The 13,665-nt window shown below is 33.4% G+C and overlaps 1 protein-coding gene across 1 annotated transcript in view; it reads right to left on the reverse strand.

The window, feature by feature from the left end:
• Positions 1–1,383: 1,383 nt before the first annotated feature.
• otp (orthopedia homeobox) overlaps positions 1,384–13,665 on the reverse strand; it is an 82,984-nt gene continuing 70,702 nt past the window's right edge. Inside the window, exons 5-9 of the mRNA XM_017610217.1 lie at positions 6,955–7,159; positions 6,540–6,665; positions 2,654–2,810; positions 2,302–2,417; positions 1,384–2,223 (exon numbers count right to left, since the gene is read on the reverse strand). Of these exons, the coding sequence (XP_017465706.1) occupies positions 2,024–2,223; positions 2,302–2,417; positions 2,654–2,810; positions 6,540–6,665; positions 6,955–7,159 (804 nt within the window). The 3' untranslated portion in view covers positions 1,384–2,023. The remainder of the gene's footprint in view (positions 2,224–2,301; positions 2,418–2,653; positions 2,811–6,539; positions 6,666–6,954; positions 7,160–13,665) is intronic.

Below are 13,665 nucleotides of genomic sequence, written 5' to 3' on the forward strand. Positions count from 1 at the left end.
TGAATTTAAAGTATTTTTGTGAGGTAATTTTGAAACAAATGTTTTTTTTTTGCCAAAGATAGGGATCGCCTTTTTGCATTAGGGTGGTAGCAACTGAGATGCGGTGGGTAAGTACTAGAGCGGGGTAAGTTAAGTCACTGGAACACTTTGAAATAAAACAAATAATGCTGAAGATATACAAAAAAAGTTAAAAAGTCGACCCCTCGATTAGGCCAACAAATTATTATTTTTTTTTTCGAAATTGCCTAACAAAAATGCTTTAGACTCATGGGTGAACGACGAAGCTTTCTTCTCCCCTGTAAGGTTGCAGGTCTAATGTACATACAGTGGTCGAACAAATTATAGTCGCACCACATTTTGACAAGTTTTAACATATTATTTACTTTTTTTTTGTTATTTAGTTTTAGTTTTTTTTTTTAATAAAACTATAGCAAATTCTTTAACCAAAGCCATGTAAATCCAACTTTGTGCAATAACAAAAAAAAATCAACAAAATTTTGTAAAAATTTCAAGCTCTTTTTATTAGATTTCCTAGAAAGATTCTGACTATGCAGTTTTTCAGCCAATAGTATTCAAAATTTTTTTGCCGAAGATGTTAGGTACGGTTTTTTTCATATAAAAATAAATTGTTGAGTCGACTTATGGAAGCAATGGACAAAACAAAAATAAAAAAAAAAAAAATCAAGATTAATTTTTAGCCGTTCGAAACTTGTACTTGATTCTTCGTGAATCTAATGTGCTGCGAAACTACGTACTCAAAATCTTTCTAGGAAATCTAATTAAAAAGCTCGAAATTTGTAGGAAATTTTTTTAAATAAAATTTTTTTTTTTATATTGCACAAAGTTTGAAACATAGATTTACAAGGATTTATTAAAGAATGAACTATATTTTTATAAAAAAAAATTGCAAAATAAGAAAAAAATATGTTAAAATTTTGCAAAATGTGGTGCGGCTATAATGTGTTCGACCACTGTTTAACTCATAGTTACAGAACATTTGTCGGTTCTAATTTTTATCTTTTTTTATTTTACTTTTTTTAACATCTTAGCAACATTAACTTATGGTATATTATTACATAATTACTTACAAGCACACACATATTTATCTTTAAATAACTACATATTTACTTAAATGTCATTAAGTTTAACTTTTTATATGATAATTTATAATTACTCGTTCACTGCGCTATATATCGTATACATTTGTTCTTACTCATTTTATAGTCTTTAATTCCATTTATCAATTCGTTAAGTTTTAGTTACAGTTAAATTTTCCTTACGGTTTCTTTTTATATACAAAATTATTACATCAAGAATATACTATATATTGTTTTATTATATTTGTTAACAAAAAAAAACAAGGTTTAATTTCAGTGTAAAAACTATTAACAGCAGCTATTTTCAGCGAAATTTGTGTTTTGTGCAAATGTATCTTTTTCACTTTTTTTTCTATAAAACTACATTTAAACTCGCAGTAAATACACTGGAGGGAGAACATAATAACTTCTAGCAATTAAAAAATATTTTGCACATTGTATCCAAAAAAAAATTTAAATATACTTTGCAAGTGCTTTATTACATATATACTTACACCTAAACCACTGTTCGGTCTTAGCTTTTTACAACTTTATGTGTCACTCAATTACATATATCTAATTACTTGTATAGCTTAATTTTAATATTTGCATTTTACTTGCGGTTCACTGTTTACGTATACGTCGTTCAATTCATTGCTAAGTAGTCTCTCAGCAAACTTTTTAACAAAATCCTTTCCTCACTCGTATGTATGTATGTACCCCACATGTGTCCATCCTCACCACCAGCCATGTTGCGCTACAGTGTTTTCAAAATGGTCTTAACTTCGTGCGCTGGACATCATAGAACAATCTCACCACCTTTGCCCCCCTACACCGTATCCGCCTCCGCCGCCATCACTTTCCGCTTTGGGCCAATTCTAGAATTCATGATTGCCACAACTTGGAAAACCGTAATCCGAAAAGCTTTCAAAGCTTTTCAACAAATTTCAGTAGACCGAATTGTGGTGCTCGTAGTTGTTGTGTGCGGCAGCAGCATGATGCAAGTACGAGGGAATCGCCGAGGTCGCATTCAGCTCGGATGCGCGTCGCCGCAAGGCGGCTATACTGTGTCCTCGCCAAACATCGTCTTCGCCGACGCCGTTGCCGCCATCTGATGGCGATTGCATGGATTGATGACAATGTGGCACCATATGTGAACCGCCATTGTTTGCCGCATGCTCCTGATGTTGTGACTGGGACTGTTGTTGTTGTTGTTGTTGTTGCTGCTGCTGTTGTTGTTGCTGTTGTGACGGTGGCTGTTGATGATGGTGGTTTTGTTGGTGGGCTTGCTGTTGCTGTTGTTGTTGCTGCTGCTGTTGTTGTTGTTGTTGCGGCGTTGGTGGTTGTTGTTGATGATGTGGTGGGCCACCCTGTGAATAGCGAAAAATTTGTTCACTAATTTAGCAGGTACGCATAGAGGTGAATAAAAATTAATGTGTGGTGATTATTTGGAGTTTAGTCGATACACAAACCACAGCAGCAAAAATGTGCTTATAATCCTTGCAACAGGACATTTCGCCCGTAAATGGTGGAAAGTTGTTGCTACCTTTCACCACAATTGAGTACTCACCATTTGGTCGCCATTCATCTCATTTTGCCCTGCATTTGGCTGATTCGACAGTGGTGGCGTGACCGACGAGCACGAATTAATGTTCGGTGGCGTGGTCGTGGTAGGTGAGCCGCTGGCGCCGCAACTAACGCCACCAACCGTATGCTGATACATCATCGAGTCACCTGAAAAGCGTAGAAAAAAGGGAAATTGAAAATTGCTTCAGTCAATATGAAAATCTTCACGCTCAAGTACCTTGATCTACATACAAAAATAACAACAAAAGAAATTAGAATTCTAAAGAAAATAAATATCAAGGTATGCATCGAGATTTCATAAACTGGTCTCCAAAATATCAATTAGCGCTGAAATGCGAAAGCAAATAGCAACTGAACTGTCGCCAAGCAAACAAATAACGATTACTGTTTACACATATGTATGTACATATGTCGATATGGCTTATATGGAGCACTGTCCTCTAAGGCTAACATACTTGGGGCGATGTCAGCAGCTATTGCTCGTAGCCTTGCACTTTTCGGTGATATGTACCTTTTTTATTCTTTGTACCTATTGGAATTTTGTCAACAGCAAACTGTCGCTAATTTTATTGGCAAATATTCAAACCTATGGCTGTTAAACATTTTTATTGTACTATTTATTTTGTTTTTTTTTTTTTGCAAACGTTTTTGGAGCGAATCAAATTGCGCAAAAGTCGTGTCTAATGAATTCTCAAGAAAACTCGTTTTTTTTGTATAAAAGTTTTGTCGCATTCGCTAATTTATAAAAAAATGGAAAGGTGTAAAATATGTACGTGGAGTAAATGCATACAAATAAAATCTGGAATATCATTGATTGACTACTCCGCGACCACGAGTGAAAATATTAATATGTTATTATTTGCTTTTTTGATAGGCGATATCACGACGTGTGGAAAATTTTGTCCACTCAAAAATTTCGCTTGTTTACTCAATTAAACATTTATGATTCAATAGCAGTATTCCCAGCAAGGTGTAATTTTTTAAATATTTCAAACTTGTCGTACACAGGCTCTTTCTGTTACCAGATAGGATTTACATATACAGTATCGGTCATATCTATAGCACGCCATTTCAAAGTGATATTGTGTGTCACTTATGTTTATTTATTAATTTTTAAGAATTTTCAATTAAAATATAGTTCATTCTCAGACAAACCCGATACAAACCCAAGATTAATAATTTGTAGAATGCTACAAAAAAATGCAACGAATTTTCACATAAATTTCAAACTTTTTTCTCGGAAGTGTTAGAATTTTTTTGAGTACACAGTTTTTTAGCCTCTTCAATTTTAGTCTGATAATGTGCAAATTTGAAGTGGCTACGAATTACCGTTTATTTTTTTTATTTTTTTTTGTCGCATTGGCTTCCATACAATGAATAAACTCAATTTATTTGTATATGGAAGAAATCCGCAACACCTTTGGCGAAAAAAATTCAAACACTTCCGAGAAAAAAGTTTGAAATTTAGGTGAAAATTTGGTGGACTTTTTTGTAGTTTTCTACAAATTGTTACACATGGGTTTGTATGGGGTTTGTCTGAGAATGAACTGTATTTTAATTGAAAACTCTTAAAAATAAATGAATAAACATAAGAGGCACACAATATCACTTTGAAATGGCGTGCTATAGATATGACCGATACTGTATGTATGCCACTGCTGTATTATCTTTCGGCTTAACAGCACAAGGAAAGCTTGACGTCAAAAAGCTGCTATCTCAACAGACTGCCAGCATCCTTGTCGAATCTCAACCTGCTCACTTTCAAGATAAAAAAGACCCGAAAACTTTATCTGAAAGTTAGGTGTCTTACGGAAGGCTTCAATACTAGCGTAAACTCCAGTAAGCTAGGATAAGATGGCTAAAATACACTTACAGTGGCGGTCAAAAATGGATGAATGGTGTTTAGTTTTTGATAATTACAATGTTTTTCAACCCATAATTTTTTTCATATTTTTTTATAAAAATATGGTTCATATGGAAAAAAGTGGAAAACGCCGTCAACAAAAAAAAGTTATTAAAAATCAATGCGATTTTATAGGCCCTCAAAACTTGCACTCGTTTTACTAGAATTTTATAAGCTTGTAAACTGCATATCCAAAAAATTTCTACGAATTCTGATTAAAAAGCCTGAAATTTGGATAAAAATTTGTGGAATTTTTCTAAGTTCTGCACAAAATTTGAAAGTATGATTTATATAGCTTTTGTTAAAGCATGAACCATATTTTTATAAAAAAAATAAAAAAAAAAACTTTTAGCTTGAAAAACATTGTAAATATTAACAACGAAACACCATTCATCCATTTTTGACTGCCGCTGTAAGTTATGGAGGGATAACTTTTTCATCCTTCTAAATACATTGTAAATATTAACAACGAAACACCATTCATCCATTTTTGACTGCCGCTGTAAGTTATGGAGGGATAACTTTTTCATCCTTCTAAATAGTATCAGCCTTCAAAACAGCGGTCAAAGTCAACCTGAGCCGTGCGAGCTCATCGTTTCACAATGGCGAGGTACGAATAAAAATTCCGCGGATGAAAAACAACAAACTGGAGCTTACATCCATCCAAATAGTTGAGCTAATTAATTTATTCGGCGAAGGGTTGATAAGGCAAAGGGTTGGTAAGGCGCAGCCTGAATACGCATGGCAGTATCTGGCTAAGATGGTAAAAAGTCTTTCGTAACACAAATGAACGACAGATGACAAGGAAGTTCGAAAGACCTTTGTTATTCTGAAAAAAGCTTTCTCGTTCACCACTCGTGGTGAAAAGCTATTTTGAGAGAAAGTACTAAAACATAATTTAGTTCGCCTCGCTCCAACAGACGCAATGACGCGTGGGAACAGGCGTGCTAATCGAGTTATCCGAGCTCAAATCCTGGCGGAGAGGAGTTTTTTTCTTTTTTTTAATCTACATGTTTTTCTTTTTTTTCTATTTTTAAGATTTTTTATTTTTAAAAGGAAAAAATATGTTTTTTAATTTAAATTTTAGAAACATATTTTATTTTTAAAAAAGTTAATTTAATTTTGTTCGCATTTTAAATTTCTTTAATGTTTTGGTTTGTTAATGTTTTAAAAAGAGTATTTTTTTAATTTCATTTCATTTCTGGGAACTTGTTTTTTTCTTTTTAAATACTTCTTATAATTTTTTAATTAAATTTGCATATAATTTAAGAGTTTATTGTTTTAAAACGAAAAATATATTTTTTATTTGTTTTTTGTATATTTTTTTATAATAAATATATTTTTTATCTAATCTAATTGTTAAGTACTGGATCATTCCATGTAAAAGTCGAAAACGACATAAATTTTAAAATGCCCTAATGGTCTCTATTTCAGTAGTAACCTCTTTTTAAATGACTACATTTCACTAATCAGTTATTATTAAAAAATAAAAAGAAGTTGTAATTTTTGTCTACGGAAACTTCTACTTCATACATAACTACCTCATACCAGTCACAAGCACATGTCCCACCAGTCACAAATTTAAATATTTCTCAATATTTATATGAAGGTTATATAGGGCTAATTTTTATGGAAAACGAAATCGTATAGTTCATATTTTACAACACAAAAATATCTTACCCAAAAATTAAGTGTTTTGAATGAAATTCATCTTTGAGTGCACAAAGGTAAAATAGAGTTATTTTCAGTGTCCCACCCACTAGCCCTTCAAATGATAATTACATAAAACTAAGAAGTCGTTTTATATTTTTGTTAAAGCAATTTTGTACATTAGCTATTGTTATATATAAAAAAAAAATCTTTCGCTGCTGTATTAGTTCCGGCAACATAGTTATAATACGTAAGTAAAAATTAAGTTATTTGGAAAAAATAAAAAAATAAAATTACAATGAAAGTTTGTTAATTTAACGTACCTAAAGCGTTTAATCCATAATGCTGATAACTGCCAGCACCCATTGCAGAACCAATGTTAATACCCGAATTAAGACCACTATTTATTGTAGATGAAAGCGGCGAAGATTGATTAAGTTGACCAAACCCTTCATAATGTTTAGTAATTGCAACATTAATGTTAGATAGATGATTTTTGTAGTTAAAATACAAATAAAATGTGGAAGAAAAGGAAAGAAGAAAAAGAATAGACGAAAGGAGGTTAGTCGACTGCTAGATTAACTAATCAAATCAAATAATTCATTTGCCTACTCGTAATTAGTTCTAAAATTATTGTAGTCTACAAAATTCCAATATAGGTACATACATATATACATACATACAAACTATAAATTCCTCTCATCTTGCAGTTATGTACATCAATCAACTGACACTCACCTGCAGTCATCGGATTTACGCCCACGCCCCAACGATCACCACCAAACATGCCGGTTCCACAGAGACCCTCACCCATGGCAATATTGGTAATGTTGGCGCCGAATGGTGGCAAACCGTGCGAAGGCAATAGTGCGCCTGGTGTGCGGAAGACATTTGTTGTCTTCTTGCGCTTCTTCCACTTGGCGCGACGATTTTGAAACCAAACCTGGAATGTAGAAAATTTGTTATACATATGTGCAACATAAAATATGTGAGTACTCGTAATATTCAAAGTGTATTTAGAGAAATCTATTAAGTTAATCAGTTGTGGAATTCGCATAAAGATAAATGCTCGTATGCCTGAAAGCAGGGACCGAACATAACGGTTATTGGTGAAAATTGTCATGGAAAACTTCACCATGAAGGAAATGCTTTACAACTATGTGATACATACCAATCGATTTCTTTTTTCACCGAGACTCAAATTTGAAAATAAATTTTTATTTGCAATTCTTATGCAAAGTTAAAAAAATAACAATTATTTTTGATTTTTATATTAATACGGTTTATTCTCTGATAACAGTTATTGACGACTTTTATTTAAAAAAGTCATCAATATGAATCAGTCACCGACTTTTATTTTTTAAATCATTCGTATACAAGTCATTAACATTTTTCGCAGTTAAGAAGGTGTTGAGAAACAAAAGTTTACTAAGACTTATGCAAATGACTTTTATTAGTATGAATTAAAAAGTAAAGGTCAGTGACTGATTTTTGTTATTTAAGGAGTAATTAAATAAATGTCAAACAATAATTGTTAAAGAGCGTTTTTTTAATAAACGTTGTAACCGTTACGGTCCCTGCCTGGAAGTATGGGGAAATATTTGCAAACAAGTACATATACTATGCCTGTATGTATGTGCATTTTTTTCGGAGTACATACATTCATACAAATTTACGTACATAGGTACATCAGTGTATGATTGCGCCATTGTTCAACAAGCTGAGATAACATAACTTTAATCAAGATCAATTACCGGCCTCGACATGACCAGCAGTAGCCAACTACAAACAACTCTAACAATATGTTTTACAATAAATAATCACCATTCATACCCAGCTGCGAAATTGTATGTACTTGTAGCAACATACTAGTTTGTGCGAACCTATGTATGTACATACGTAACTAGATACATTGTACATATGTATGCGTGTATGTACAAAGTCATGCAAAATCTTGTAATCCCATACAATCCTTAACCCATCCACCGCAAATCGTCACTCAATCAACCAAATAAACATCGTTGTATAAGAAACATACAGGTATGTTCATGTGTATATACATACCTTAATATACATATATACATATGGGTCAATCCATGTTAAAACGACCAAATCTGGTATCCTACCCATTAATAGAACGCTTGCCGAAGTAAATTTTTGTCAAGGTCGCCACAAGTTCAAATTCAGAAGATTCGTATTGCATTTTCAGGTTTATTCAATGGTTTTTTTCCCTACTTGACCTTCACCTGACCTCTAACCTGACGTGATGGAGGCTAACGGACCTCGGATTCGCATTCAGCGTGTCGAATACCGTAGGGATTTATATGTAGGTTTGGTTTGATATGGAGGAACTTTTTTTTGTAAAACTGTGTTATTATAGCTATAAAAATGGTTCTGTATAGGTTTGAAGATGATATTTAGGGCTAATAAGGAAAATTATATGTAGGTATAAAAAAATTTAGAGAATTTTGAAATTATGAAATCGTTGAAGAAAAAACTTGTAAAAAATGTTGACTAATCTTTTTATAAATCACATCCAACTGATCCTAAAATTTCCTGAAATTTTCAAGGTGTTTTTTAAGACATAAATTATTGAGCTCTGAGTTTTTTCCAAACCCTAAATTTATTCTTTTTTTTCAAAGTTCATAAAAACAGTGGTAGGTATTGTGTAAAGAAATGAGCTAAAATAGTATATAAGTTTTATGTTTGTTTAAAATTCAACATTCTGTATTTTTTAGATTTTTTTTTAATATAATATGTATAGCCTCAAGTATTAGCTTCAAAACGCGTCCAGGGCCATTTTTGCAACTAGAATAGTTGTGTAGATATTAAAAAAATTAACTTGCAAAATCAGGGCAATTGTAAAATTTAGAACTTTCGAAAATTTTTTTTTTTACTTCTTTTTCTTTGGCAGCACTTCGTTATAGTGTAAAATAAAAGTTCCACCCATAATTCATTCAATTCAAAAATGGCCGATCGCAACCATTGGTCGATTTGACATGGACTGACCCATTTACATATGTTTGTATATAGGTACATTCATATATGGCAAGTCAATGTATATTTACCTCCAAATTAATGTACATATGTAAATATCTCCATACAAATGCTATAACGAGAAGTTGGAGAATAATTTGTAAACCTTCAAATCTATCGCACAAACAAGCAGTGAAGGAGTTACATATACACACGTATACACGTGTGTGTTTGTGTATACAAAACATTAATTCAAAGGAGGAACTCATAGAAGTGGTATTAATTCCACAACCATTTACCTTCCGACAGCACGAATCGATGGCCTCCAGCTACCTGCAAGTAGTATGTATGTATGTAAGTGTAAGTGGCCTTTCACTTGTAAACTCCTTGAATTGTGCTTCCCCACCCATACTGCCAGCTATCGTTGCCGCTCCTCTTTTACATATCAGCACATTGAGTGGCAAGCGAGTTTGACGAAAATCTTCACCGCAGCCCAAGTAAGGTTTCATCGAACACAAAATATATATACATAAGAGTTTTAAGCATAAAACAGACAAAAATCATCATAGTGCTATGAAAATTTGAGCCAAATGTTTTGTTAATATCAGACTACTCTAAAAACAAAGTTTTATTTAGTGTCGCACTGCAAGGTCGAATGTGAAACAACTTTTGTCCCCCGATGTGTCCCAATGTGCTAGGGGGTGGCGGCATTAAAATTCCGACTTCATTGTTTTTGAACGACTCTAATACGTGGAAAACTCAACTGATTGCGATTCTCGAGGTTTAAGTGGGTCTTAAACGGTAAAACGTTTTGATCAAAAGACGGAGTCTGTCGATTGAATAAAGCCTGATTGACCATCGGTTTTTGGGTATCTCCTTTAGTTTCCGAGATATTGAGTAAAAATTGTCGTCAGTTGAGTACTAAGTTTAATCACAATCTTCAATCGCGATTTCCCGAAGAAGCTACCCACCCAGACGACGCTATGTCCATGTCGTTAAACAGCTCGTATAGCTCATCATTCCATGTATTCAAAAGACCAAATTCTGGTAGCTGCTCCCTACCAGCCCTCAGGCGCCGAATTTGAACAACTCCGCCGGGAAAGTGCCTGTTGTTGTTGTTGTTGTTGTTGTAGCAGCATACAAATTCCCCAAAGACTTTTTGGGGAGTGTTGCTGGAGTGACAGTCCTTGGCCAGATATAAATCTGAAGTGCCTGTTCTAGGGGTTTACTGTTTCGATGCCGATTGTTGAAGGCAAATTCTAAAACCATATAGTGTCAAATCTTTTTTCTCGCACTTATCACTTCACCAGTTATAACTGGGTCATGCTGAGGATCAACAGGCAAAATGTTTATCGAATAACAGGCTATAGTTTTTATAATTATAAATTTGGTGGGAAAAATAGTTTTAAAGTGGAAAAACCTGCTAAAATGGTGTTCGCCCTCAAACGACAGAAGAATTTTTGTGAAGACCTTTTTTATGGCAGATGCATAAGAGACGCGATAGCACTTAAAATGTGTCGCTATTTTAAGATGTTGCGCGAACCAGTGATTGTGCCTGAATACTGTCGAATGCTTCTTCGCCCTTCTAACTACTCAAAGTGCAACTTTAATTTGTGGAAAATTCTGTTCTCTCATAGCCTTTAACATGTACTCATTGATGAGGATTATATGTACTATTTATATAGGATTATTATTTCAGATTCATCCAGCCAGCCGCTTTATATTTTTCTTAAATCTTACCCAAGTAATACACTGAAAAAGTTAAAGGCACAGAGCTACATACTTTTATAATTTTTGATGGCAACTTAGACAAGTTCGCAGATTTACCTTTATACGGAAAACTACAAAAAGAACAAAAAGCTACGGAAAGTCAAAAGGAAAGTAATGCATTCAAAATAAGAAAACGCTGAAATAAATTTTTTGTTTTTGTTTCTTACTACCACCAAATAATCCTATGTTAAATGTTCTATCTTCCTGGCAAACAAAAATCCTGCATATCACTTACAGCACTGGCAAACTATGCCAGTATACAACAACAACGGCAAAACGTCAACACAAAAGCAAATAAAAAAAATTACGATTTGCTGGTGCAAAGTGACTTTGCTTGTAACACTGATGGTTAGTCCCTAGAGGATTTCGTCATTTCATTCAGTCCATGTCGCTTCATCTGTTTTTATGTGAAACGCTTGTCTGCGGCTAACGAAAATAGTCTGACTGGAATTTTTGGGTGGTTAATTTAAGTTTGCAGTGATTTAAAGAGTGCCAAATAAGAAGAGAGGATTTAAAGAGTGTATACAAAGGATGTATACTAAGCCAGAGTATGTGTGTAGTATACCTAATGCTAAAAATATTTATTCGCAATAATTTATAGCACCAAAACTTCATATCATTGGACTATATTTAAAAGAACAATAGACAAATTTGTCATAAATCCTTAGTTAGTTAGTTGCCATTGAATCTTTCGATAAGTACTAGGTAAAGATTACGCTCATACAGGCCGAAGTCTTATGAAGTGATTATTGCCCTTCCTTCAACGCTTTCTGAACTCAAGGTAATGAGTTTTTAACAATAAAATACTAAATAATAATTTTCCTTATTTTCAAAGTATAACACCGTGCAACGGTAAAGATTTTCCCGCAAGAGAAAATCAATTTTCTTACGAAACCACTTTTCAATACTTATTCGGCTTTGTGAACCAAAAAACTTAATTCTTTTCAATTCTACATACTTTTTTTTTCGTTAGATACCTTACTGATATTCTATATTGAAATTTTTATTTTTGTTTTCAATTAATAACACTGTGCACAAGACGAAAATTTTTATTTTGAAGATGCCGACGACCTACCTAGTAAAGTCAATTCGGGTACGCTGATTTTAGTGGATATAGTCATTTTTCTAGGTTAGATCATTTAATCGAGTAATATCAATTTTAAGTTTTTATTTGGGACCCGTTTTTGAGCGAAATTTTACGGTTTTAGATTACTTTGAAAATTCGTATTGGACGGTTTTTTGGCGCGAGGAGTCCGAATTTTTGGGATCCGACAAATATTTAGTACAGCGATCGTACAAAAAACGTGATTTGTTGGTAATACATTTTTTTTTTTTTATTGGCTTGATAAAAATACATTCCTATAATTGGATCGCAAGCAGAGAAAAAAATATACCACTCATATACAATTTTTCGATTTTGAGCAAAATCTCACAAAATTTTTTATGGTATTTAGTTACACCAATTTCAAATTGAAATCACTTTAAACTTGGTTAGATCTGATATTTGAATGGAAATGCAAAAAAAAAAAAATCATACAAAAGCAACGTTTTTGGCCGTTTTCATTCATTTTTGGGTGTTTTTGTATGAAAACTGTACTAAATATTTTCCGGATCGCAAAAATAATGACAAATTCGGACTACTCGCACCAAAAAGTCCTCCTATACGAATTTCCAGAGTAATTGAAAAACGTTAAATTTCTCTTAAAACCGGGTCCCGCGCGGGGCGATGCTCGTACAGAAGGTAGAAAACTTGAATAAAAGCATTCTCAACTTCAAGCTGGCATTGTATGTAAATATAATCTCACTTAAGAGTTTTCTAAATTTTGTTTTAATTTGCGAATAATGCCGAGAAAGACATTGAAGTAGCTAATCGTTTCAAGACACGAACCATAATTTGGAGGGAAAATTCGGACAAAAAAAAATGTATATTTAGTTTAAAGAATTCTACCTTTTGCACCTAATGTTTATCATGCTCTAATTTAAAGCCCTTTAAATAGGTATCAATTTTTATAAATTCTCCCACACAATTATTTTTCAAATAATTTAAAGGTGCCACAAAAACATCACTGGTCTTAACTAAGTATTAGCTTTGTGACCTTGACTTCTTTATGTATATTTTTACGAGCATATCGAAAGCCGCATAATACCAGTACAGACATAATAAAAGTCTGTATCTGTCTGCTTGCATGCCTCCGCCTCAATAATAACTAGTCTCCAAAGGCCGTCGATGTTTCTGTGCCATTTTATTTGTTTATACATACGTTTGTATGTGTGTATGTATGTAGTATACATGTGCAATTTCTGGCTGAGCGTGTTGATGGCCTATTCATTTACTTTTAATTTAATAAATTAAGCTCACTTTCGGACATAAACAAACAAACAAACAAACAGAGGTAAGCATTTCCACAGTCTCGTCTTCCCACCCAACCTGAACATTTCTTATTTTTCCTTGCAAAAACTTGCAAGCTAGTAAAGAAAAGTTGCCGAAATCGCAAAGCCAACACACAAATAATGTTTACCCATACATATATAACTTCAGGTATACACACACACACACCTATGTTTTGTGTAGCATGCACTTAGGCGTCTTTACGCTTAAATTTGCTTGTGGCTACTAGCAAATTTTCACACTTCCTGCCACACTTTATTATTTTTATATGCTCTTCCGTCGGGCTGTCATGTGAAATATGGCTCGCATGTAGT

This window comes from Rhagoletis zephyria, unplaced genomic scaffold (assembly GCF_001687245.7).
Source record: "Rhagoletis zephyria isolate East Lansing unplaced genomic scaffold, Rhagoletis_zephyria_1.1 Rzeph_scaffold_00290, whole genome shotgun sequence".
Classification (NCBI taxonomy): Eukaryota; Metazoa; Arthropoda; class Insecta; order Diptera; family Tephritidae; genus Rhagoletis; species Rhagoletis zephyria.